The 27,590-nt window shown below is 39.0% G+C and overlaps 1 protein-coding gene across 2 annotated transcripts in view; it reads right to left on the reverse strand.

Annotated features, from left to right (window-relative positions):
* Positions 1-27,590, reverse strand: part of LOC126334857 (probable multidrug resistance-associated protein lethal(2)03659) — a 420,094-nt gene that overhangs the window by 218,920 nt on the left and 173,584 nt on the right. For both annotated transcript variants that reach the window (XM_049997527.1, XM_049997528.1), the window contains exons 9-11: positions 21,958-22,068; positions 21,633-21,866; positions 4,379-4,665 (exon numbers count right to left, since the gene is read on the reverse strand). In XM_049997527.1, coding sequence (XP_049853484.1) covers positions 4,379-4,665; positions 21,633-21,866; positions 21,958-22,068 — 632 coding nt within the window. The remainder of the gene's footprint in view (positions 1-4,378; positions 4,666-21,632; positions 21,867-21,957; positions 22,069-27,590) is intronic.

The raw sequence follows: 27,590 nt of genomic DNA on the forward strand, positions 1-27,590 counted from the left end.
GCAGTATGGTGTGAAACAGGCTCTGTAGTAAATAAAACTGTAACTATCTGAATAGTGTGAACATTATAAAATACTGCTTGTGTGAAGGAAATCCTACAAAGTCTAATAAAATCTTAACACCATTTACTTGTACTCATAGGAATTAAGACACTGCAGTGTCAAAACATTATCAAAAAGAATCTGCATCTGTATCCTTACAAATTTACTGTTGTGCATGAGTTAAAGCATGTAGAGTTCTGATGGTTATTTCTGTGTGAAATGCAATCAAGACTTGTGGATCCTCAGTTTTTTCACTTCTTCAGATGAGGCCTGGTTTCTCAGCATATGTGAATTTACAGACAGCATGTCATTATATATCAGAAAATTCTCATTAGTACTTTGAAAAGCAGCTGCAAAATCTCATGTTTAGTGTCTGGTGTGAAATTTCTTATGTCCACATCATATAACAATTCTTTCGCCACACTGTTAATGTTAGCCAGAATGTCCAGAAACAGTTTAATCCACATGTGGATCAACTTGCAGAAAATGAACAACTGTGTGAATATTTTCATCAAGATGGAGCAACACTACACTCCAACTTGGCAACCTTATCACAAGGGCACAAGGTGTTTGATGAAGCGAGGACAATCCGCAGATCCAGTGCAATCTCCTGGCCACCTTGACTGCCTGATCTCTCTTCCTGTTATTTTTAGCTGTGGGGTAAATCAAAATGTCAGACGTACTCAAATATCCTCACACTCTTGCAGAGCTACAGCAGAACTCTGAAACTGCTGTTGCTGCTGTCCCTCAAGCAGAGCTCCTATGTGTGCCTCACAATGTGATAAATCAAGCACAGTGTCACATCGATGGCAATGGTTTCCATTTCCAGCCTCTCCTGTGGGTTCATTGACGAGGCTCAATCACACATCAGTCTTACTTTAAATATTTTCTGGGCGTGTTTTATTTTAACTACTCTGTACAATCCACCCAGCTAATCTGAGATCTGAGTCTCAAACATCTATGATGTGTATGTGCAGACTGAAGTGATGAATGAAAATTTATACCAAAGCCAGGATTTGAGCCAGGATCTCATGCTCACTAAGCAGATGTGCTAATCACTACACCTTCACAGGTCAGCGGCTTTGTACAACTGCATGAATCACCCTAGCATGCCTCTCTCCTCACTCCAAACTCCCATACATGCCTCAGTCCACTTTGTATTTCCCCAAATTTGAACAGCATTGCAGAGGCTCTCCAGCTGTATTGGAATAGCACCTCGGCATCAAACAAAATGGACAATCCTGCATGAAGTCCAGGCATAGGTGCTTTAAAGCATTGCAAAAGCTCTCCAGCTTTAGTGGAATAGCACTTCAACACTGAATGCTGGATTTTGGGTAGGATCCCCCATTTCTTTCAGTGCTGAGGTACTAACCCAATATATTTGGAGAACCTCTGCAATGCTGTTTGGGTTGAGGGGTAATGCCAAGTGGACTGAGGCGTGAATGGGAATTTGGATTTAAGAAGGAGGCATGCTAGTGTCGTTTGTGTACTTAGGCGAAGCTACCATGCCATGGTGGTGTAGTGGTTAGTGCATCTGCCTAGTCAACAGGAGATCCTGGTTCAAAGTCCAGCATAAGTACAAATTTTCATTTGTCACTTCAATCTGCATATACAAATCTGAGATCTGTTTCTTGCTGCACTATGTAAGCACAACTATATTCCTACCTTTCTTTATATTACTACCTTAGATCACTGATTCCACACTCTACTTTAACTGAGTTCATAAATTCATGCCCGTCTGTAACTAGAAAATCTCACATGTTACCCTCATGAGTCAGTACTTTGATTTGAGTCTCCCAGACTAAAGTTTCTAGGTTGAAGGTAGCCATTAATACTATAATATGTGTATGACCAGGAAGATTCTAAGTTCAAATATAATATATTTCCTTGAGACAAAAATGCTTCTGTCCATGAATCGGGATGGATTTAGAAAGCACTCAGTTTTCCCTTTTCTCACATCATATTCTGCAAGGGTAACAAGGAGATTCCATATTGCTAGATTTTTGGAAAGAGTTTGACACAGTGCCCAACAGCGTACTGTTAATGAAGTAATGGAACTCATATGTTGTCCTGGCCAGTTAGTGTCAAAAGAGACAAGGAGCATAACACTGAAATTGACATGAAATGGAATTAACACTTAAAGTTGTAGAAAAGACGATATGTCAACTTTGGCTAATTGGGAGTATTCTAGGACAGAGTAGCCCATATGTAAAAGAGACCACATATAGAAACCTGGTATGGCCCATTCTTGAGTGATGCTTGAGTGTTTGGGATCTGTGACAATTCAGACATCAAAGCAATTCAGAGGCATACTGTTAGATTTGTCACGAGTTAGATAAACATACACGTATTACAAATGGGAATCCCTCAGGGAATCTGATATCTTTGCAAATACCTACTGAGAAAATTTATAAAACTGTCATTTGAGGATAACTTTTGAAAGTATTCTATTGCTGCCAATGTATATTTCATGTCAGGACCACAAAGACAAGATAAGAGAAATTAGGGCTTGTATAGAAGTGTAGAGACAGTTATTTTCCCTTGATTCATTTGCAAGTCTAACAGGAAAGGGAATGACTAACAATGATGTGGAAACTTGTGGAATATGTATGTAGACCTAGAAATTTTGTCACTGATAAAAAGGTTCTAGTTATTTATCTGGATAGCGAATGTAGCAGCCAAAAGATTATTCTGAGATGGGAAAAATTAAAAAAAATATAGATGTACATAGCCTGCGTGGGTGACAAATTTGTACTAAAAGATGTATTGCATTTATAAGCTATTCAGATATTATTTTATACTTTTCTGGTTTCTTTGAACCACTCCAAGTGTATCAAGATAATTCCTTCGAACAGGCTTATTCTGTGACACTCCCCTGTTACTCTCAAACTCTTGTCTTAGGGTTAATGTGTTCACATGCACTGTTTGAATGTCCATGATATTTTGATGAGTAACTTATGACGGGGCACCCAAAAGAAACAGAACTTTTTTAAACTTATTTATTCACATTTTATGCATAAACCATCAATTCCCTTCAAAAATACTCTCCACCTGCACTGACACATTTGTCTAATTTTTTATACCATTTATGAAAACATTGTTTAAATTCATCTTTTCCTATATTTGACAGCGCTTCCATCATTTTTTTTCTTCACCTCAACAACATCAGCAAAACGCTTTTCTTTCATGCCTCTTTTCATTCTAGAAAGCAAAAAAACTCATATGGGGCAAGGTCGGGTGAGAATAGGGGGTGCAAAACAGTGGTCATACCATTTTTGGACAAGAATTATCTTACAGTCAGGGATGTATAAGCAAGGGCACTGTCATGATAGAAAAACCAGTTACCCAACTGCCACAAATCAGGTCACATCTGCCACACACTGTTGCACAAGTTTTTCAATTCTTCCAAGTAGAAAGGCTTGTCAACTGTATCACACAGTGGAGCAAACTCTGAATGGGCAACTCCTCTCACATAGAAAAACCAATCAACATTGTCTCAATGTTTAATCTCACCTGACAAGCTTTCTTGGAATGAGGTGAACTTGAATTCTTCCACAGGCTTGATTGTTGCTTTGATTCAGGATTGTAACCATAGCACCAAGCTTCATCACTTGTGATAATTTCGGTAAAAAAGTTTGAATCATTTCAGAAGTGAATTGAACTCCAAGTCACTCCTGACAACTCCATAATTTCTTCAATGGTCCACTGCAGATCTTTGTTGGTGACTGCATGAATGTTTTCAAGATTTTTCATGTGTTCAGACCATGGAAGGATGACAAGAATGAGTTTTGTCATCAGTTGACATTTCACCATTTTTGAATTGAGGAAACCACTCAAATACTTATGTTTTCCCAATATCAACACCCTTGTATGCCATTTTTAACATTTCAAGGTCTTCTGTTCCACTTTTTCTGAGCAAAAAATCAAAATTTCACTATTCACAAAAATTAACCATTGCAAAAATGGCAATCACACAAAGCAGTTGTTACTATAAACTCTGTTGAAGCTAGTCCTGAGCTTCTTCAGTGATAGCACTCAACTTACTGACTCTGGAATATTTTCTCTATGTGCTCCTAGTGGCAAGAATGCAGTACTACAAAATCTCTGCTCACCAGAAAATTAGTTTGTTTTCTAATGGGTACCCCCTCGTATTCTCCCACCAAAGACCAATAACTTTGTACATCTTCTCAAAAAATCTATTATCCAGTTTTTCATTATCATTAACATGATTTACAATTTGACACTTTTCTTCCTTATGGAATTTTTGACCTTCAAATTTGAAAGAAGGTTCAAAAAGACCATGATATACTATTGCAGTAATACACAGATATATACCCACCTGGCAAGATTAACACGAGCTTTCTGTCCACCACTTAACATGATGCCTCTATCACCAACAAGAGTCTTATCACGGTGTGGGAATGAGTCAAAATCCACCTCCAGTGCACATGCTTTTATCACTTGCCAGTACCTCTCTCTGTCATAAGGTTCACCAAAGAGTATATTTTGTCGAATAGTAGAAGCAAACAGCCAGGGTCCTTGTGATGCATATGAAACTTTACCACTTATAGCCAGAGTTCCTGAAGTGGCTGGTAGCTCACCCAGAATAGTCTGTAGTAAGGATGACTAGAAAAAATTTAAAGCTCAGTTAATGGAAATAACAAGAAAAATAGGCTCACATTAATTAAGTATGATTATTGACTCTTCACAATTATTTCTCACTTCTATATTATCTATCATCCACATTTAGTTTTATGATGGGTATCATAAAGATTTAGTTGTTGTTGCTGTCTTCAGTCCAAAGACTGGTTTGATGCAGCTCTCCATGCTACTCTATACTGTGCAAGCCTCTTCATCTCCAAGTAACTACTGCAACCTACATCCATCTGAATCTTCTTAGTGTATTCATCTCTTGGTCTCCCTCTACAATTCCCCCCCCCCCCTTTTCTTCCAGTACTCAATTGGTGATCTCTTGATGCCTCAGAATGTGTCCTACCAACTGATCCCTTCTTCTAGTTAGGTTGAACCACAAATTTCACTTCTTCCCAATTCCATTCAGTACCTCCTTAGTAGTTATGTGATCTACCCATCTAATCTTCAGCATTCTTCTGTAGCATCACATTTCAAAAGCTTTATTTCTCTTCTTGTCTAAACTGTTTATAGTCCGTGTCATATAGGGCTACACTCTATACAAATACTTTCAGAAAGGACTTCCTGACACTGAAATCTATATTCAATGTTAACAAATTTATCTTCTTCAGTAATGCTTTTCTTGCCATTGCCAGTCCACATTTTATATCCTCCCTACTTTGATCATCATCAGTTATTTTGCTTCCCAAATAGCAAAACTCATCTACTATGCTATGTGACTCATGTCCTAATCTAATTCCCTCAGCATCACCAGATTCAATTCAACTACATTCCATTATTCTCATGTTGTTTTTGTTGATGTTCATATTTCTCTTCCTCCAAGACATTGTCCATTCCATTCTACTGCTCTTCCATGTTCTTTGCTGTCCCTGACAGAATAACAATGTCATTGGCAAACCTCAAAGTTTTCATTTCTTCTACCTGGAATTTAATTCCTACTCCAAATTTTCCTTTTGTTTCCTTTACTGCCTGCTTAATATACAGGTTGAATAATGTCAGGGATAGGGTACAACCCTGTCTCACTCCCTTCGCAACAACTGCTTCCTGTCTATGTCCCTCAACTCTTGTAGCTGCCATCTGGTTTCTGTATTAGCTGTAAATGGCCTTTTGCTCTCTATACTTTACCCTTACTACCTATAGAATTTCTAAGAGAGTATTCCAGCCAACATTCACAAAAGCTTTCTCTAAGTCTACAAATGCTATGAACATTGGTTTGCCTTTCCTTAACCTATCTCCTATGAGAAGTCGTAGGGTCAATATTGCATTGTATGTTACTACATTTCTCCAGAATCCAAACTGGTCTTCCCAAAGGTCAGCTGCTACCACTTTTTCCATTCTTCTGTAAAGGATTCATGCTAGTATTTTGCACCCATGACTTATTAAACTGATAGTTTGGTAATTTTCACACCTGTCTGCACCTTCTTTCTTTAGAATTAGAATTATTATATTCTTCTTAAAGTAGGAGGGTATTTCACCTGCTTCATACATCTTGCTCACCAGATGGATGATTTTTGTCATGGCTGGCTCTCCCAAGGGTATCAGTAGCTCTAACGGAATGTTTTTTACGTCTGGGTCCTTGTTTCGATTTAAGTTTTCCAGTGCTTTGTCAAATTCTTCATGCAGTATCATATCTCCCATCTCATCTTCATATGCATCCTGTTCCATTTCCACAATATTGCCCTCAAGTGCATCTACTTTGTATAGACCCTCTATATACTCCTTCCACCTTCCTGCGTTCCCTTGTTTCTTAGGACTGGTTTTTCATCTGAGCTCTTGATATTCATACAGGTGCTTCTCTTTTCCCCAAACATCTATTTATTTTCCTGTATGCAGCACACATCTTACCACTAGTGATATATGCTTCTACACCCTTACATTTGTCCTCTAGCCATTCCTGCTTAGCCATTTTGCACTTCCGGTTGATTTAATTATCACCTGGAAAAAGTAACATAATTAATTTTTGATTGTTTGTGGGTATACGGTACAGCTGCAGTAATGGTTTGTATCACTATCCCTGAGCCACAGTACCATAGTACACCAAAAGAGGAGCTAAAATAAAATGTTTCATTCCATCGATAAAGCGGATTTTCACACAGTAAGCAGAAGGAATGTTGCAACTGTGTCAGACCAATTCAGGTGGGTTCTTCAGCTGTCTGGATTGGGGTGGCACAATTACTAGACTTATACTACTACCAAAAATGAATTACCACTTGATATCCCACTTTATCAATGGACTGTGGCATTTTGTTTTAGCTCCTCTACAGGCATGATATGGAACAGCCCCAAGACTGCAGACATGTACCTGCAAACAAAGAAAAAAATTAATTATGTAAATTGATATTTTCTAGATGATAATTTCTTCATAATGTCAGATGCCATAAATATGGCAATGAAGAAAAATATTTAAGAATACCTCAGACTATGAAACTGAGACTACAGTAAAAAAATTCAGAGCAAATTGTATCCCTTTTCAATTTCATTTTCATTTCATTTCCAACTGCAGAACAAATATAAAGAAAAAAAGAAAAATGAATGAACAGAATAAGGATGTATTAGCAAATAAATCTAGTGCAAAAATGAGCAAACTGAAGTCAGGGGCCTGAAACATAATAAGATTTGGCACATTATGCAATGCATCATTAATAGATAGAGGTGTTGATGAGTGGGAATTCTGCTGTCATAAATAATTACATAAATAAAGATTACAAGCCAATTTTAAACATTTCTTGCTATTATAAATATAAGTCTATTTACATTAGTGTAAGCATTAGTGTCATGTGAAATAAGGTAAAGCGGTCTTATTGCAACAACAGTTCTAACGGTAATGTAAATTTCTCTCTCACTTGTTTCATTGTATCTATCATTAAAACAATTAGTCGTGTGTGGTAAGTGTGTATCTTGTAGCACATCAGTTAAGCAAGATCCATTTTGTGAAAACAGTCGATTGATGAGGTGAAGGGAATAGGGTGAGCAAATAGGTCCCTCCAATGGAATTGTAGGCTAAGACAAAAAAACTGAAAAATCAAGAAACAAGAAGCAAAGACTCATGCCCACCAGGCAGAGTTAGAAAACATGTAATTTGAATTATGTCATCTGAAGGGGGAAAAATAGAAGGGCTGCTGGTAAAAGGCAGCAAGCAAAATACAAACAGGGAAAAATTTTGTTAGAAAACCTGAAATTCTGTTTCACTTGCTAGCAGAATTAGAGACGAAAGACCCACATACAGATGAAGAGACATTTAGGATACAACAGAACAATGCTAAGAAACTTATAGGTAATAAATACTTTTGTATTAAAGGCAATCACTACTGAAAAGTAGAGGCATTGAGTTGTCAATTGGCACACACTAAAAGAAAAGAACCAAAATCCTCAGCCCAACAGAAGTTTATACAAAGGCCTCATCTTCATCCGCACACCCAAGTTCAACCATGCTGAACTTGTCAAAAACCTATGCTTCTTCTCCCAATCCTTATAGTGGAAACAATTTTTTGCCACTAGTCCATCCAAACAAAGCCGACCTAATCCCAACACTGACCTTTGCCTATGCCAGTAAATACCATTGTCCAACCATGCCCCTCGCCCCTAACAACAAAACTACCCCTATTTCCCTAACAGGAGTTTATTACCTCCAGCTCGGCCTCACCATCCTTCCCCAGGTTTTTTCCTAAGAACACTAACCTTTCAGCAGAAGAAACAACACCCACACACAACCTGGAAAACGATTCTGCCTTAATCAGCATCCCTGGAGACTAAGGCTCCAGTCTGCCATCATGAGTCACAGTAACAACCTGACAGAGGGCCTACACCAATTGTCCAAGTCCTCCACCCCCAACCTCTGCCACAGTGATCCAATTGCAGACATGCAGCAGTGCCTACTGAAATACATAGGTCCTTCCTAGAACCTTAACACTGAGTCCATCTCCCTCTGCAGCCCAACAACACCCTGCACACCTGCCTTCTACATGCTCTCCAAAATCCACAAACCCAACTCTCCTGGATGTCCTACTGTAGCTGTCTATGGTTCTCTCACTGAAAGAATTTCTGCTCTGTTTGACCAACACCTCCAACCTATTGTGCAAAGCCTAGCCTCGCACATAAAAGATAATGACCACTTTCTTCGCCAACTCTGCAGCATCTTTACCCCTTTACCTCCTAGATACCTATTCATCACTGTTGATCCCATCTCCCTACACACCAATATCCTTATGCTCAAGAATTATGACATTTTTGGAAAATGAACATCTCATCTATAAAAATCAACGTGGATTCAGCAAACAGAGATCTTGTGGAACTCACCTCACTCTGTTTTTCCATGAGATCCACAGCACAGTGGACAATGGCACTCAGGTTGATGCCATGTTCATTGAATTCAGTAAGGCATCTGACACCATCCCACATTGCTGTTTAATCAAAAAGTATGAGCTTATGGAGTATCGGAGCAGACCTATGATTGATTCAAGACTTTCTTGCAGATAGAACTCAACACATTGGTCTTAACAGAAATAAATTGACAGATGTAAAGGTAATATTCAGAGTACCACAGGCAAGTGCGACAAGACCATTGCTGTTTACAATATATATAAATGATTTGTGTCAGATGCTCTTTAAGGCTATTTGCAGATGATGCAGTTGTCTATACCAAAGTATCAATGCCAGAAGATAGCGAGAATCTGCAGAATGACCTGCAGAGAATTGATGAATGGTGCAGGCTCTGACAGTTGACCCTAAACATAAATAAATGTAACATACTGTGCATACACAGGAAAAGAATAGGAAAATAGGAAAAGAAATCCATTAGTGTACAGCTAAATTATTGATGACAAACAGCTAGAGATAGTGTATGCCATAAAATATCTAGGTGTAACTATCCAGAATGACATTATGTGCAATTACCATAAAAAACATATAGTGGAAAAAGCAGATACCAGACTCAGATTCATCAGAAGAATCTTAAGGAAATGAAACCCATCCATGAAAAAAGTGGCTTACAAGGCACTTGTTCACCTGATTCTTTAGCATTGTTCATCTATCTGGGATCCCTATCAGATAGGCCTAATAGAGGAGATAGAGAAGATCCAATGAAGACCAGCGCATTTTATCATGGGATTGTTTAGCTGGTTAGAGAGCATTATGGAGATGCTAAACAAACTCCACTGGCAGACGTTATAAGAGAGGTGTTGTGCATCATGGAGAGATTTACTATTGAAATTTCAGGACATCACTTTTCACTAGGAGCCAGACAACATATTACTTCATCTCACATACATCTCGCATATTGACCACAAGGAGATAATTTGAGAAATTAGAGTGAATACAAAGGCTTACTGACAATCATTCTTTCCACGCACTATTCACAAGTGTAATAGGGTTGGAGGGATCAGAGACCGGTACTAAAAGTACCCTCTGCCACGCACCATAAGGTTACTTGCAGAGTATGATGTAGATCCCTCATGTCCTTGGCTTGCTGCATCCTAGTCCATCCCTCTCTCCCAATGTCCTTCAGACTCCAAACAAACCACCTCATTCCTTAGACACCTTATAAACTATATATTTACTTTTGACTACTTTTCCTTTGAAGGGTAAGTATAAAAACAAATCCGCAACACAGCCATGGGCACCTACATGGCACCCTCCAATGACCACATGTTTATGGGTCACCTAGAGGAAACCTTCCTAGTCTTCCAAAACACTAAACCACTGATCTGCTTTTTGTTTATTGATATGAACCTCAACACCTTCCATCCCATCCACTTCACTTGGTCCTTCTCAACCCAATGTGCCACCTTCATGAATGTTGACCTCCTCCTTCTCTCTCATGGCTCCATCCACAACTCAGTCCACATTAAACTCACCAAGCACCGACAGTACCTGCATTTCATCAGCTGCCATCCCATCCATGCCAAAAAATCCGTGCCACACAGCCTGGTCACCAAGGGACAGCATATTTGCAGTGACAACAATTCTATTGCCCAGTATGCTAAAGATATCAGAAGAGCTAGTCCACAGATTTCCTATGACATATCTCTATACGGCCCCAAACCTCCCACCAGCCCCAAGAATCAGGTACAAAGGAGTACCTCCGTCGTCACCCAATACCAGCCATGACTGGAAAAACTGAACCACATCTGCATCATAGTTCTGATTATCAATCACCATGGCCTCTAATGAGAGACATCCTATACAAGATTCTTCCCATCCCTTCCAAGGTGGTGTTCCATTGCCCAACCAACCTCCACAACATCCTACTCCATCCCTATGCCACCCCCTATCCCAGCCCCTTGCCACATGGATGATATCCCTGTGGAATATGGGGTGTACAAAAGAAGGTAATTACAATAATGTGTGGAGTACACACATGTACAACTTGCAGGTATCTCTTTAAGCAGCTGTGAATATTAAAGACAGCCTCACAGGACATCTATTCACTTATGAAATTTGTTACCAACAGTCCATCTAAGTTTGAAAGTAAGAGAGACAGTCATAAGTACCACACTAGAAGGAAAAATGACCTGCACTATCCTTTAATGAATCTAAGTTTGGGTCAGAAAGGGTTGAAATATGCAGCTATAAAATTATTTGAGAATCTACCCATGGAAATAAAATGTCTGACAGACAGCAAAAGTGTTTTTGAATGTAGGTTAAATGTGTTTCTCATTATTAACTCTTTCTATACCATAGAAGAATTCTAGAGTAGAGATAATTAGTAATTTTTAAAGGAAAAAATAATTAGTATATGACCAGCATGTAGCAATATAATTTTTTTAGCTATAAATAAGTGTTATATGTTTATTCTGTTGATGCATTCCACATCATAATGTTTATTGTTACACCGTAACTCATATGACTCCTTTACTAGAAAATTAACCAACAGAACAGCATAAAAACAAATGAGGAAACATAAGTCAGAGACTGTGCCAGATATAATAATTACAAATAGCCATCACTCACACATAGCATTACACTGCACATAACACTGCACTTCACCACTCCCCCCTTGGTGTCAACAGTACTTTCTGATGAAATTGAAATGTCGTCTACACCGGGTTACAACAGGTCATGCACAGGTGCACAGGCTGCTGATGATGCATTAGAGGTAGCCTCAGATGTCTGTTGAGGCTGACCTGTGACGTGCAGTGGAGTGGCTGGAGCTTTGGTCATGTCCTTAGTGTGTGTAGATGCGTCCGTACCAGTGTGGGGAGGGCAGAAAGCTGGTTTGAGCCTGTCGATGGAGATGGTGGTTGGTGTACCCATCACATCAACATTGACTGTCTTGTCCTCCCTACTGATGACATGATAAGGTCCGCTGTAGGGTAGCTGCAGCGGCTTGCGTACTGTGTCATGCCGTACGAAGATGTATTGGCTTTCCTGTAGCTCATTAAACACAAATGGACGATAGGTCTGCTGAGCCCTTGAAGCAAAGGGGCATAGTTGCCAGATTTGTGTATGATGCTTTTGGGCAAAATCTGAAGTGTCAATGCCATTGTCTGGTACATTAGCAAAGAATTCACTGGGAAGTCGTATCGTCTGGCCATAAACAAGCTCTGCAGCTGTGGTGTTTAGGTCTTCTTTCAGCAACATACAGAGACCCAGGAGGACAATGGGCACCATCTCTGTCCACCAATGTGTGTTGTTACAATGAAGTGACACTTTCAGTTGGTGGTGCATGCATTCAATTAAACCATTTTCTGATGGGTAGTAAGCTGTAGTTCTAATGTGCCTTGCATCCAGGAGGATAGAGAGTGCTTCGAGCAAATATGACTCAAACTGTCTTCCTTGGTCTGTTGTGATTCATAATAGCACTCCTAAATGGGTGATCTATCCCCTGAAGAATGCAGTCATGACAGTTTCAGCAGTGATGTCAGCGATTGGGAACACTTTAGGCCAGCATGTAAAATGATCGAAAAGAGAACTGTATCTAACAGCAAGAGGGAGTACTGACCCCAAAATTATTCAATATTATAAAAAATATTGTGCGGTACTAAGAAAAGTTATTGAAAAGTCCAGAAGCATGTGTATCATGTCTGAGATCAGTAACTCTGATAAGAAAATTAAAGCAATTTGGAATATTATTGAAAGGGAAACAGGGCAACCAAGAGCACAGGAAGACTTTAGTGCCATAAAACTGAATGACAAGTGTACTAACAAACAATCAGAAATTGGAAATATTTTCAATAATCATTTTTTTAAATGTTGTGGAGAAAATAGGATCTAGATCTTCACTAGAAGAGGCAAGGCTTCTAATAGAAGAGGCCATACCTGTGCAGTTTGAAACAACTGTATTTCCACCAAACTCTCCCTCTGAAATCAGTAAAATAATAAACTCACTGAAAAGTAAAAGCTCTTATGGAATTGATGGCATTTCCAGCAAGATACTTACAGCTTGTTCCCCACAGATAAGTAGGATTCTCAGCCACGTATGTAATAGTTCTTTGGAGCAGGGTGTTTTCCCAGATAGATAGAAATATGCCATTGTAAAACCATTGCATAAAAAGGGGGATACGTCGGATGTCAACAACTATCGCCCAAGCTCTCTTCTGACAGCTCTATCAAAAATTTTTGAGAAATTAATGTATTCAAGAGTAGCCTCCAATACTTGTAAAAATAAAGTACTAACAAAATGCCAGTTTGGTTTTCAGAAAGGCTTTTCAACAGAAAATGCTATATATGCTTTCACTGATCAAATATTAAATGCTCTGAATAACCGGACATCACCCATTGGTATTTTTTGTGATATCTCAAAGGCCTTTGATTGTGTAAATCATGGATTTCTTTTAGATAAGCTAAATCATTATGGTTTGAGGGCGGCAGTGCACAAATGGTTTAATTCATACTTAACTGGAAGAATGCAGAAAGTTGAAATAAGTGGTTCATGTAATGTTAAAACAACAGCTGATTCCTCAAACTGGGGGGCTTTCAAGTACAGGGCCCCACAGGGTTCGGTCTTAGGTCCTTTACTGTTCTTGATATACATTAACGACTTAGCATTCCATATTGATGAAGATACAAAGTTAGTTCTTTTTGCTGATGATACAAGTATAGTAATAACATCCAAAAACTAAGAACTAAGTGATGTAATTGTAAATGATGTTTTTCACAAAATTTTTAAGTGGTTCTCAGCAAACAAACCCTTTTTTCTTTCTTTCCTAAACAACAATAAACAAAAACAAAAAATTACCACCCCCTTTTTTTTTTTAATTCCAGACATCACAAGACATCTATTTAAGGATCTAGGGATCCTCACAGTAACCTCACAGTATATATATTCACTTATGAAATTTGTTGTTAATAATCCAACTCAGTTCAAAAGTAATAGCAGTGTGCATAGCCCTAACACCAGGAGAAAGGATGATCTTCACTATGCAGGGTTAAATCTGACTTTGGCACAGAAAGGGGTAAATTATGCTGCCACAAAAGTCTTTGGTCACCTACCAAACAGCATCAAAAGCCTGACAGATAGCCAACCAACATTTAAAAATAAATTAAAAGAATTTCTAGATTACAACTCCTTCTACTCATTGGCTGAATTTTTAGATATAAATTAAGGGAGGGAAAAAAACTAACTTAAACATTAGTGTCATGCAATATTTTGTGTAATGTAATTTTCTTGTACAGACATCTTTCATTAACCTGACACATTCCACATCATTACGAAGTGTCGTATTCATGATCTATGGAACAAGTATTAATCTAATCTAATCTATGTGTTCCTTACAATTTAAGTTGTTTGTAATTGTAATACCTAGGTATTTAGTTGAATATATGGCTTTTAGATTAGGCTGATTTATTGTGTAACCAAAGTTCAACGAACTCCTTTTAGCACTCATGTGGATGGCCTCACACTTCTTTTCTAAATTGTTTTGCAATTCATTTTGATCTTCTGATGACTTTATTAGTCGAAAACCGACAGCGTCATCTGCAAACAACCTAAAATGGGTGTTCAGATTGTTAGGGGATTCAGTATTCAGCAATTGACAATGTCAATAGTGTGCCCAGAACACTGAATTTCAGCAATACCTCTCACCACAGATGATGCCGTGACTGATGGCCTTCACATAATGGCAGACAGCAGCGGGGTTTGCGTAAATTTGTCAGTGCTAACAGAGAAGCAACTTTGTGTGAAATAATCACAAAAAACAATGGGGGAAGTGAGACAAACGACCCTTTAGACAGTGCAGTGTAATATGGCATGGATGGACCATGGAAGCTGAGAACAGATGCAAGTGTCTTCCCTAACTGAATGACATCGTCTGCAGTGTTTCTGCTGGGCTCATTTTAAGTAGCCTGTTTATGTGTTTGTATGTTGGCAGCGCTGTGTAGTGCTATAGACTGCATTAATATCTTTGTCAGCGCTGTGCACCCTCTGTAAGAGGCACTGTGGCTGGTCGCACTCGTTGTTAGAACTTAACAGTTAGCAGCGATGGGTGTTAGAAGCAGAGTTAGCATGAGCGGATGGTCTGGACATGTGTCCGTCATGGAGATTTAATATTTTTTGGACATGGATTGTCAAATGTGGGCAATGGAATTGCTGATGATTATATAATTTTTGGAACTGGATGTCATGGATGATTATAAAATTTTTGGAACTGGATGACACATGATTAAGGTAAAATCTGCTAAATACATTGTTTGCTCTGCAATAAAATCTTTCCTTTGTTAACCACATGCCTATAAGTAGTTAGGGACTACAGTACTTAGAAGCTTTTCATTTAGCTGGCTGTATACTTGCTGTGTTTGCTGTAGTTTGTGTCATGAAGATTTTCTGTGAGGTAAGTGACTTATGAAATATATGGGTTATTTTTATAATTTTTTCTAATTCAGGGTCATTCTTTTGTGTTAATTAATATTCAGAGTGTGCTATCCTGGTATATGGTGGGCAATAAATGAATAAAATAAGTGTGAGTTGTATTTGTCAGGGAAAATTTTGTAAGTCAGTGTTGAAATGATTAAGACAAGTTAAGTGTCATTCAGTTGCACTCAGCAATTTTCATCATGCTGGTACTGTGAACAGCTGAAAGCAAGGGGGAACATCATCCATAATTTTTCCTATGGGCATGCAGCTCTACTGTATGGTTAAATGATGATGAGTAAAATATTCTGGAGGTAAAATGGTCCCCCATTTGGATCTCTGGTTGAGGTCTACTCAAGAGGACATCATTATCAGGAGAAAGAAAACTTCATACAACACCACAATTTATCTTAGGAAATAGATTAAGGAAAGGCAAACCTATGTTTCTAGCATTTGTAGGCTTAGAGAAAGCTTTTGACAAAGTTGACTGGTATACTCTCTTTCAAATTCGGATTATGGCAGGGGTAAAATATAGGGAGCAAAATGCTATTCACAATTTTTACAGAAACCAGAAGGGAATTATACGTGTTGAGGGGCATGAAAGGGAAGCAGCGCTTGGGAAGGGAGTGAGACTGGCTGTAGCCTATCCCCAATGTTATTCAATCTGTATATTGAGCAAGCAATAAAGGAAACAAAAGAAAAATTCGGAGTAGGTATTAAAATCCATGGAGAAGATATAAAAACTCTGAGGTTTGCCAATGACATTGTAATGCAAAGAACTATGAACAGCAGTTGAATGGAATGGACAGTGTCCTAAATGAGCATAGACTTAAGTGTCTCGAAGTCGTTTCTGAAAGTATTTGTATGGAGTGTAGCCATGTATGGAAGTGAAACATTGATGATAAATAGTTTGGACAAGAAGAGAATAGATGCTTTCGAAATGTGGTGCTACAGAAGAATGCTGAAGATTAGATGGGTAAATCACATAACTAATGAGGAGGTATTGAACAGAATTGGGGAGAAGAGAAATTTGTGGCACAACTTGACTAGAAGAAGGAATCAGTTGATAGGATATGTTCTGAGGCATCAAGGAATCACAATTTTAGTATTGGAGGGCAGTGTGGAGGGTAAAAATCATAGAGGGAGACTAAGAGATGAATACACTAAACAGATTCGGAAGGATGTGAGTTGCAGTAGGTACTAGGAGATGAAGAAGCTTGCACAGGATAGAGTAGCATGGAGAGTTTCATCAAACAACAACACCGTGACCAAATCATTTGGACCCTGGCCGACAGGAAAATGTGACCTGCTTGAAAGAGACCCTATTTCAGGTGATAAGAGCTTATTCACCTGTGGTCTAGCGGTAGCTGGCAAGATAGCTTAGTGTGTTCAGTCAGACAGTTAGCTGCCCTCTGAAAAAAAAAATAATAAAAAAAAATACTGTGTGTATAGATCAACAAAGAACTTCAACGGGTGTCATGGGATGTCCGCCTCAAATAAGTGCAATGAACAAAATGAGATTACTCTTAAAATAAAGGTTAGTAACCAAACCATCCACGGTCATGGGTTTGAATCCCATCACTAATTAAATTTTGATTAAAAATCAGTATTGGCAGCCAAAGACTTCCGGCATAAGAAGTCACCCTCTTTCTGCCAATGACCTTGTCAAAGAGGGTGGAGGAGCAGACAGAGGTTCAGGGCACTGTCTTGTCCTAGGAGGGGGGAACTGCCCTAAGGGCAGAACAATCAGCAGTGATCAATGGCCTGAGGATGCAGAAGGCAAAGTAAACCACTGCATTAAAGACACGTAATGTGTACCCAAAGAATATGTGGCCTGTAATTGAAAAGTGTCATGATGATCTCTCCATTGCCAGAACATTCTGGAATAGTCCCCCATTTGGATCTCTTGGAGGGGCTGCCAATGGGGACCTGACCATGAGATAACGATTGAGTAACCAATGAAAGGAAAACGTTCTATGAGTCAGGGCGTGGACTGTCAGAAGCTTGAACATGACAGGAAAGCCAGTCAAAATGAAAAGAGAAATGTTGGTAGTGGTTCATATTCCAGGGTGCAACAAGTTATCTAAAGATGTGATTGCCTGTTGGCAAAAGTCAATAGTCACAAAAGATCTCGGTTCGTTGGTGGTGACATCACAATACAGCAGCACATTTGACAGTGCCAGTGTAGTACAGCGGAGTTGTAGGCCTAATGGTTGCACCAACATATCTCAGAGCTCACAATTAGATTGTTGCGCTACAGCAAGAGAGCTACAAAATCAACTGCTTCAGTAATTGCTTCAATCCTGGAGGGTGCATCAGCTGGCACATTTAGTTCTCCTTCTGCGTGGACCATATTGGTGGTGAACTGTCTGATATAGTCAAGGTGTCACAGCTGACATGGTGATGCCTTCTCAGGTCCCTGGTGGAAAGCATATGTTGGTGGCCTATGGTCTGTGATGAGAGTGAACTGCTGTCCTCCAACATGAGATGAAATTTCTTAATAGCAGCGTACGTAGCATACAGTTCACAATCATATGTGGACCAATTCTGTTGAGGTGATGATAGATTTTTACTGAAAAAGGCTAAGATCTCCCAGTGCCCATCTATTTGCTGTTGCAGTGCAGCACCGATTGAAGTTGTAGATGTGTCGACCATCAGGGTGAGAGGTGCCTGCGGAACTGGGTGCACTAACAATGTAGCTTCTGCAATGGCAGTCTTCAGCTTGTTTAATGCCAACTCAGCCTCACTGTCCCACTGGAGTTTGTCTTTCAGCTTCAGTGTATCTTGCAATAATTTATTCAGTGGTGTAGCTAAGAAGGCATAATTGCGAACAAATCAACAGTAAAAATTTGTTATGCCAAGAAATCTACATAGTTCTTTAACCATCATAGGCTGGGGAAAATTCAGTATAGCATCTTCTTTCTCCCATGGTGGCTGTATGCCTTGAGCATTGATAGTGTAGCCTACAAACTGTACTTCAGCTGCTCCAAAAATGCACTTTTATGTGTTTTTGAGCAGGCCATGTGCACGTAAACGAGTGAATATCTGTCGTAAGTGTGATAGGTGTTCTGTCTCTGAATTTGACATGACCAAAATGTTGTCAATATACACATAACAGAAGTCTAACTCACATGTCTCTTCATCCATGAACCGCTGAAACATTTGGGCAACATTACAAAGTCCAAAAGGCATTCGTGTAAATTCAAAGAGTCCAAATGGCATGCAGATGGAAGTCTTAGCAACATCATCAGGTGCTACAGGTATCTGGTAAAATGCACTAACTAAGTCCAACATACAAAAGATTTGCTTACCATGGACATTGAAGGTAAAATCTTTGATAAGCAGGACTAGATAATGATCTGGAATGGTTCTAGCATTGAGCTGCCTGTAGTCTCTGCATGGACACCATCCGTTATTCTTCTTTGGTACCATGTGTAGAGGAGATGACCAACTAATGCTCAATGGGTGGCAGATTCCTTGTGCTAGCATGTATGACATTTCCTGTTTAACTATCTTCAGTTTCTGGGGTGTCGAGCATGTGGTGGTGGCGCAGGTGTAGTCAAAATATAGTGTACTGTCTAGTGCTGCACTGGTGATAGTGGGGTAATGTGGCATGTGATCTCTGGGAACTGTCTGAGGAGCTCTATAAACGGAGAATCACCAGTAACCACTTGTACTGCTGTGTCTTCCACACAACGCACTCTACCTTGGCCTTCTAGGTTGGTTATAGTGTCAAGAAGGCGTCAGTGATGGAGGTCCGGCAGGAGCCCATAAAATGATAAAAAATCCGCTCCTAGTATGGAGTGTGTCACATCTGCAATGACAAATTACCATTCAAATTTGCACCGCAGGCCCAACTTCAAAACTAACGTGACACGACCGAACCATTGGCCACGAAAAGGTGGCAGTCATCACATTTGTGACATGGCAGATAGGCAGATGGATAGAGTGACACGTCAGCACCTGTCTCTACCAAATACTGTAACTTTGCGCTATGTTCCATTATAAACAGTCGACGGCTGCCGTCTGGAGAGCCAATGGCCATCATCACTGACTTCCTGCTGAGTTTTCCTGTTCACATGGCAGTTTACACTTGCATGGCTTGGAACCATACCACTGGTGATGCCAACAGATTTTTGTTGATGATGGTGAGTGGCTCCGCTTACCTGGTGAGTGATGGTCACGAGATTGGCAGCTGGTAGTCTGGGTCCATAATGCAGCTACTTGCACGTTGAGCTCGACAACCTATGCTTGTAGCGTGGCGAGAGTGTTACCTGCTCGAGGTTGTGAGCAAACTGTTGCGACACATGTGGATGGATACGTTTCCGCTGTGCGATACACAGTTTGCGCGAGTGCATCCAGATCGCCGGCACACTCTGTCAATATTTTCTGTGAGTCGGGTTGCAGGCATGATAGCCAGATATTCTGCAAAATGTTGTCACTGACCGCGTTGCTTGCTAATTCAAGCATGCGGCATAGTAGCTGTGATGGCGTGTGATCACCTAGCTCCTCTGTGCAGAGTAGTTTCTCCAGTCCCTTCACCTTGGGCTGCGAGAGCCAGGTGATCAGAGCATTCTTGATGGTTGTGTAATGATCAGTATTCAGTGGTGATGCCAGAATATCTTGTACTTCTGTGGCCATATCTTCATTGAGTGCAGCAACTACATAACTGTACTTCATTTCGTCCGTGGAAACATGCGCTAGCACAAATTAACTTTCTACTTGAGCACACCACAGCAATGGATTCTGTTGCCAAAATGGTGGCAGTTCTGCAGTTGATGGTTGGTCTGCCATAGTGAGTTATGGCGAAATGGAACAAGGAAGATGCTCAACGCGGCTGATGCGAATGTTAGTATTTAATGTGATGTGGCATGATACGGATCATTAGTGATCATCAAATTTCATGTTAGTAACCGTCGGACTTCACGTCACGGTCACCAGTGTTGTGGGACTAGTTGTATTTACTTAATTACAACATAAAAACCCAACATAACTCATACAACTCATTTACTAGAAAATTAAACAACCGTTAAAAAAAAAGAAGAAGAAGAAGAAGAAGAAGAAGGAAAAAAAAAAGAAAAACGAGAAAACATAAGTCAGAGACTGCACCAGAGATAATAATTACAAATGGCAATCACTTGCACACTGCATGTAACACTGTACTTCAGATCTATGGAACAAGTAACTAACTAATTAATCAATGAAGTAACTAGAACTAACACATCATACTACAAGAAAGTGTAGAGGGATGGACATTGGTAATCCCCAGGCTGAAATTGGGCTGCTATATGAAAGAAAGGGCAACTTATATGATTTTGTCAAAAGCCTTGTCTCTGTAGTGTGATCATTAATACCTATAAATAATGATAGCAACAGAAACAAAAACAACAGCATATTATTCTTTTTAAAGTGTAGTAGATTCAGCTGAATAATCTCATCTCCTCACTCAACTAGTGATGTATTTCTCAAAATTTTAATTTCCATCTAAAAAATAAGGGTTGATGTTGTACAGTACAACATAATACTAAAACCGTTGATGGATTAGTGGCCTGTACTTAATAAGGCCTCACTTAACTTACAAGCATTAATATACTGTTTACAGGAATGTATTGAATCTTTTGATTTATAAGAGCTTGTATAAATTTCTGGGGCTGATAAGAACATAATGTAATATTATTCTTAGGCCCTCTTACCTTAATAGGGATGAGAGGAGAGTCATAAAAGTAGGAAAGAGGGTGCAATGTTCATCTAAAAGAAGTATAAAGTGGGGGAAAAAGAATCCTCTATGACTTATGAATCATCACTACACATTATATTCCTATTTTATAACAGTGCAGAGAGTTTTTTAAAAATTAATCCTGGACAGGCTGGTAACATGGCAATCACTATTGCTTACACACATCAACAGCCATTAACATGATGAAAAGTTTCCATTGTTATAATTTTATGATCTAAGTTCTGAAACACTCGCTCCAATCTCTTGATAGGTACAGAAATTTCAAGCTCAAGTTCAATTATAATACTTTAAATATGATAAAGTATGGCTGAGAAAACAAAATATTTTATTACATCAAAATACTTTGTTAAGCAACACAAAGTAGTTCACATTTTCCTCAATACAGAGAAACATATGAGAAAGAGTATCTTTTATACAAACCTTTCCTGCACCTACTGGCCCTATAATGGCAAACAGCTTCCCTGGAACAACTTTGAGAGTCACATTCTTTAAAGTATCTTCAGCACTGCTTTCCCATTTGGCTGTGACATCTATTAATTTAATACAAGGAGTTTCTTTCTCTGCATATCCCTTTTCAGTTTTCGTATGAACAATACTTCTCTTATGAATATTACCTAGGTTCACTGGCTTTATTTCACCATTGTTGAGAAAGTTCTGTGGAGATACGTAAATATGGTCAGCTATCTTAGAAATATGTAATGGTGCTCAGACTTTTAATTCTTTTTATACATGTCCAGCATATTACCTCAATGCGCTTGCCAGAAATGAGACCTTCAGCTAGTGCTGTAACAGCTCTGGGAAATGAATCACTCATTGCCTGTTTCATAATAATATAATAAGCAGAGACAACAAAAACCTAAAAAATAAAGAAAACAATTATAATCTGTAATTAAATGTATCTAAATGAGCTAATGAACTAACGCAACATAAAATTGCAAAGGGTAAAAATAATAATTTGTAATTATGACACTCAGTCAGAAAGATAATTACTAGCTGAATTAAATGGTTACCAGCACAAAGAAACAAAGCTTAATACAGCTTTTAGTTTGGATTATCACAAAACAGTAGATTATTTCTTAGTGTTATATGTATGTATACATAATGTAGAATGTCTCTCTTCTCAAAATATGTGATTTTTATGTTGTTATAACAATTGATGAGGCAGATAATTAAATGTGATATACTTGGTACATCTACTTGTATTCACGTTCAGTGTCACAGGAGAGTATAACACTATTTTTTCACAAACTGTTTTCAAAATTTTATTATTCCATCATTTATACTTAAGACATTTTGTTACATAGTTATTGTCATGAGGAGGAGCAGTCGTATATGTGAAGCAATAACAGAAATCCCTGAATGGAACAATATGTAAAATAATTCAAGGTCAACCACTCACCTATATCATACTGATGTCTGTCTATATGCTACATGTCAGCCTGCTATATGTGAATGGTCACCTTTCATTTGTTTTGCTTATTCATGATTTGAAATAAACTAAGCTAGAGTTGTGATGAACTGTTTCTTCAGAACACGTAAACAATTAACTATATGTGTAATTATTGTCATTTGCACTAACTACAACACATTTACACTTCAAAACATTTGCAACTAAACATATTACATAATCAGTAGAAAAGCTGCCACATTTATTACAGAAAAAGAAAGCTGATGTTCATATTAGAGTCTCCAGCTGTTTTAGCTCTTACTACACACTTAATAATCATGTTAGTGTACTGATTAATCTTAGAGAATCACGGATATGATGAACTATAAGAACAGAGGTATGTGTACAATGAACATTGTGTTGCAGCATGATCTTAAGGTTTGCCTTCGCAGCCAGCTTAGTGATATGTGGGCCAGCCATTGATGTAATTCTGCAGCTACGCCTAGCATCCTACAATGTGGCATTGTCATCACAGCTGACTGTGTTGCTGCACGGTGGAGCACAATGTGACATTCCCACGAATGAGTATGTGAAGGGAGTCTACCTCTTGTCACATCATACCCATCTGGAGGGAACGTAAATACTCTCAGCTCAGCTGGTAGCTTCATTTCTTCAGTGCCATGCATTCAGCCAGTGCATTCTCTGTTCCAGTTATCAGTCTAATGTATGTCTAAGCAACTCCAGGCCCATCGAGCAGCACGACCAAATACACAAAGGCTCTGATCTATAAGCTGCCAGTACGGCCTGATGGTTCCAGCCTATGAACTGGATCCACTAAAGCTGCCTGGTGGATGCCATTGTGTGATGCTCTATCCAGTTTCTGAAGGTCCTGAGTTTGATGTGGCAGCAGTGCATTTCCTGTCAGTATTGGTGGTACTCGACCACTGCCCTATGAGGCCTTATGTCACCAAGCTGACAAGGTCACTTGTTTCAGCAAGGTCACTAGCCATTACAGCCACTGCTGTCTCCACATACCACTGGGGTTGACACTCGGTGGGTACTAGCTACAACTGACACTGAGACAACTACCATCTAAATACTGTACAGAAGGAATTACGTAATAAAAATGTTTCTGTTGTGTTAGCTTTCTTGACTCTGCATTTGCCACACTACTAGAGAATCCATGCCACAGATTCCTATACATGTAACTCTGCAGTCAGAGCTTGCCAGTGGTATCAGATGATGATGATGAGGTCCCATACTCCGAGGAGCTTAGGGGACAATGTGGGAGACCCACACCACTGTACTAGGCAAGGTCCTAGTGGAGGTGCTTTGCCATTGCCTTCCTCTGACCATAATGGGGATGAATGATGATGATGAAGATGGCACAACAACACCCAGTCATCTTGAGGCAGGAAAAATCCCCAACCTTGCCCTCAATTGAACCCAGGACCCTGTGCGCGGGAAGTGGGAACACTACCGTAAGACCATGAGCTGCGGAATTGGTGTCAGAAGGCCCAGTATCTACAAGTGACATTAGTGACTGATAATTTGCAGCATCAGCTGAAAGTTGTAAGTGGAATTAAGCTGTTTGGCATGCGGTAGGGTTGGGTACCCAATGTCTGATCATTGCAAGGATAGATGGGAAGTTCAAGAGCTAAGTCAGTGACTTAAGTAGTTTTAGAGGGCACACTAATGAAACTGTGCTGAGTTAAGTGTACCAAGTGGAACTAGTTGGACCACAGTACTCAGTTATGCCAGAGAATGTGCGGCCTTCCTGCGGTTAGCACTCAGATGTTCAGTGGTAGAAAAAACTACTGTAATGTTGGTGTTGGTTCCTTTTGTATTGAACTTTTATTTTTTATTGTGGAAACAGAATTTGCCATGAACAAACCAGAGTTTGGAAAGTTGCCACTGCAGAGGTGGTTCAGACCTTACTGAACTAGGTGGGGCAAATGCAGGCAGACAATACAGAGATGTGCATGAAATTGTATGCATTGAGAGAGGATAGGAAGAGTCAAGATGTTGGTACCCATACAAAATCCTAGTTCCACTAATCCATTCTCTCCATTTTTCAGCAAGGCATGAGAGGACACATTGCCATTCATAGACAACCTGTTCACAGCTGCAAAGCTGGGATGCTGGTCAGAAGAACACCTTTTACATATGGCCAAATTATGTTTGGTGGGAGATGCTAAGGCATGTGTAATGTATCATGAAGAGTTAAGGAATGTGGAGATATTTGAAATTCTGAGGTGTGGTGATATAGAAGAAAAATATCTGTAAGTAATACAGAAATCAGTTGGCCAGTGTGTCACAAAGAAAGGGGGAGCCCATCAAAGCCTTTGTGGTACGAATTATGAAGTTAAATTTCAACATATAAACAGTTGGCAGACAAAAATACTGCCAACTGACAAGTGAACATTAGATACGTTTTTACAGTAGTTGCCGCACAGTTTGTCAAGAAAGGCACAGGCAAAGTTCTTTAACAACTTAGCTGAAGCAATAGGTACTGCAATGGCGTTAGAAGAGATAGTCATGGTGACCTGGGTTTGATATAGGAAGAGAATTTTCACCTTGGGAGTGGAAAGTTACAGATGTGGGTTAACAGGCCACTTATAGTCAGAGTGTGGTGAACAGCAATGTAGGAAACATGAGCAAATGGGTCATCCATGGAGTATTGCAGAAAATCTATCAGGGGGTGTGACAGGGGGATGCAATTTGGCAATATCAACCCATCATTAAATGACAATGGGCACTCTAGAGCAGCCTTGTGGCACTCCCAGTAAATAAAAGCACAGCCAAAATATGTGAAATGGTGGAATTTTGCTTAGATAACTTATTGGTTAAAAGGAAGCATAAGTTTTTATTGGACAGTTTCACAGGTGTCCATGGCAAGTTTGGACATAAGCTGGGCCCATCATGATGTATAAAAGATGAGTGGGTGGACATGACATATGTTCACTGGGTTCAGCAGTGTTGAGTTTGTACATTTGGATGAACATTTATGAGCTTTTATTGAAGCTTCATGTCATACTGCTAGTGGTTACTGCATAATTCTAAGGTTAAATTTCTTGCTTGAACATCATGTTAGAACTGACCTCAACTGGTTCACAGTAGAGCTTGTTCAAACACTGTTCCATGTGGGGCAAGCTGCAGCCAGTATTGTACTGTCTGCCATCAGGTTCCTCTAAATGGCAGGCAGCACCGCATAACAGCCACGCCATGAGGGAAACAAACCAACAGCCAAACAAGCAAAGACATCAGGTAAACATTCCGAAGATTGCAGTGGATTAATAGGAACCTTTGCTTGCAGAGGTCACCACAACATATTCAGCCACAGATACCTACGCCGAGTTTCTATTGGCTCCAGCTCACTATATAGGCCTGGCTGGTCGAAGGCAGACCAGTCTTTGTCCACTGCTAATGGCAACCGCTACAGCTGAGTCTCCGAGAAGATATCACCGAAGCCGCTATACTGCACTGCCAATCGAAGTACCAGCCAACCGAGAGGAAGACTTACCTTAAGGGGAAAAAAGGACAGGTATACACTCGCACACACACACACACACATATCCATTAAGGTAAGTCTTTCCGCTCCCGCCATTGGAATGACTCCTTACCCTCTCCCTTAAAACCCACATCTTTTCGTCTTTCCCTCTCCTTCCCTCTTTCCTGAAGAAGCAACCGTTGGTTGCGAAAGCTTGAATTTTGTGTGTATGTTTATGTTTGTTTGTGTATCTATCGACATGCCAGCGCTTTTGTTTGCTATGTCACATCAACTTTGTTTTTAGATATATACATAATAGTTATAAATATGTAGGCCTTGAACTGTTTAATATGCCCCCTAAAATTGTACAAACAGTATTTGAAAGTAAATTTAAGACAACATTGGGTCAATGGATCAAAGGTAAAGCCTTTTACTCAGTTGATGAATTTAAAGATTGTAATATGGCAGATTTGCTGTTTTAACATAGAGAAAGATACCTCTGCCTGTAGTAGGACTTAAATTTGTATCAGTAGCTTAGGATAATGACATAGTGTTACTAACATGTATATGATAATGACATAGTGTCATCAACATTAATATAAATCTGTATAATGTTTTCCTTTTTATTGTAAAATTAACAATATATAAAATTCCAAATGTGTGCTATTGTACTACACTAACATTCACATGATTTATATATACATTGTTATGAGAATACAACCATCTTTATACTGTAATTGAACTTATTGACAAAGCCCACTGTATAAGAAAATACTGAATGGCTAATAAAGATTCTTATACTTATTCTTATCATTTAAACTTTCCCTAAGCCTCATTAATAGTTTGTTGGCAAACATCCACATACTGATACAATAGTTTACTATTGTACATCTATGAGCAGTAAAAATATAACCAAATAATTCACAGTTCTTTTGGAATTATCAGGTACGTATGGAACACACACTGTCATTGCTTTAACACATGGCCTATTGGTGTAACACTTATTTTACAGTTAAGTTGATGCATTGTTGTCATTCTAACCAACACAGGTTCCTCATCTGAAACTCAGATGACTATCTTGTGACCAAAAACTGGGCCCTTATATATCCTCACAATAATAGGTGCTGAAACTACACATTATTTGAAGTTAATTTTACAGAAATTACAATTAAAACTTAACTCATTAAATTAACTGAATACATCATAAAATTTCTTCTTTTTAACAGTTTCTTCTATTATAAGGGTTAGGCCGAATTATTTGTTTAAATGATGAAATTAACATATATAGTTACATAAACAATACTTTTGACAAAATTGTTAATTACTTTGGAATTAATGAAGGGCTGATTTTGCTAACATGTTTTTGAATAGATCCAGATATATCCTTTAAGAATACTAGTAATTCTTCTTCCAAATGTTTATAATTATTGCAGAATTTATATTTGTTTATACATCAATAATAGAATTTAAGGCATGAAACAATTATAGATTTCAAAAATAG

Source organism: Schistocerca gregaria, chromosome 2 (genome assembly GCF_023897955.1).
Source record: "Schistocerca gregaria isolate iqSchGreg1 chromosome 2, iqSchGreg1.2, whole genome shotgun sequence".
In the NCBI taxonomy this organism is placed as follows: Eukaryota; Metazoa; Arthropoda; class Insecta; order Orthoptera; family Acrididae; genus Schistocerca; species Schistocerca gregaria.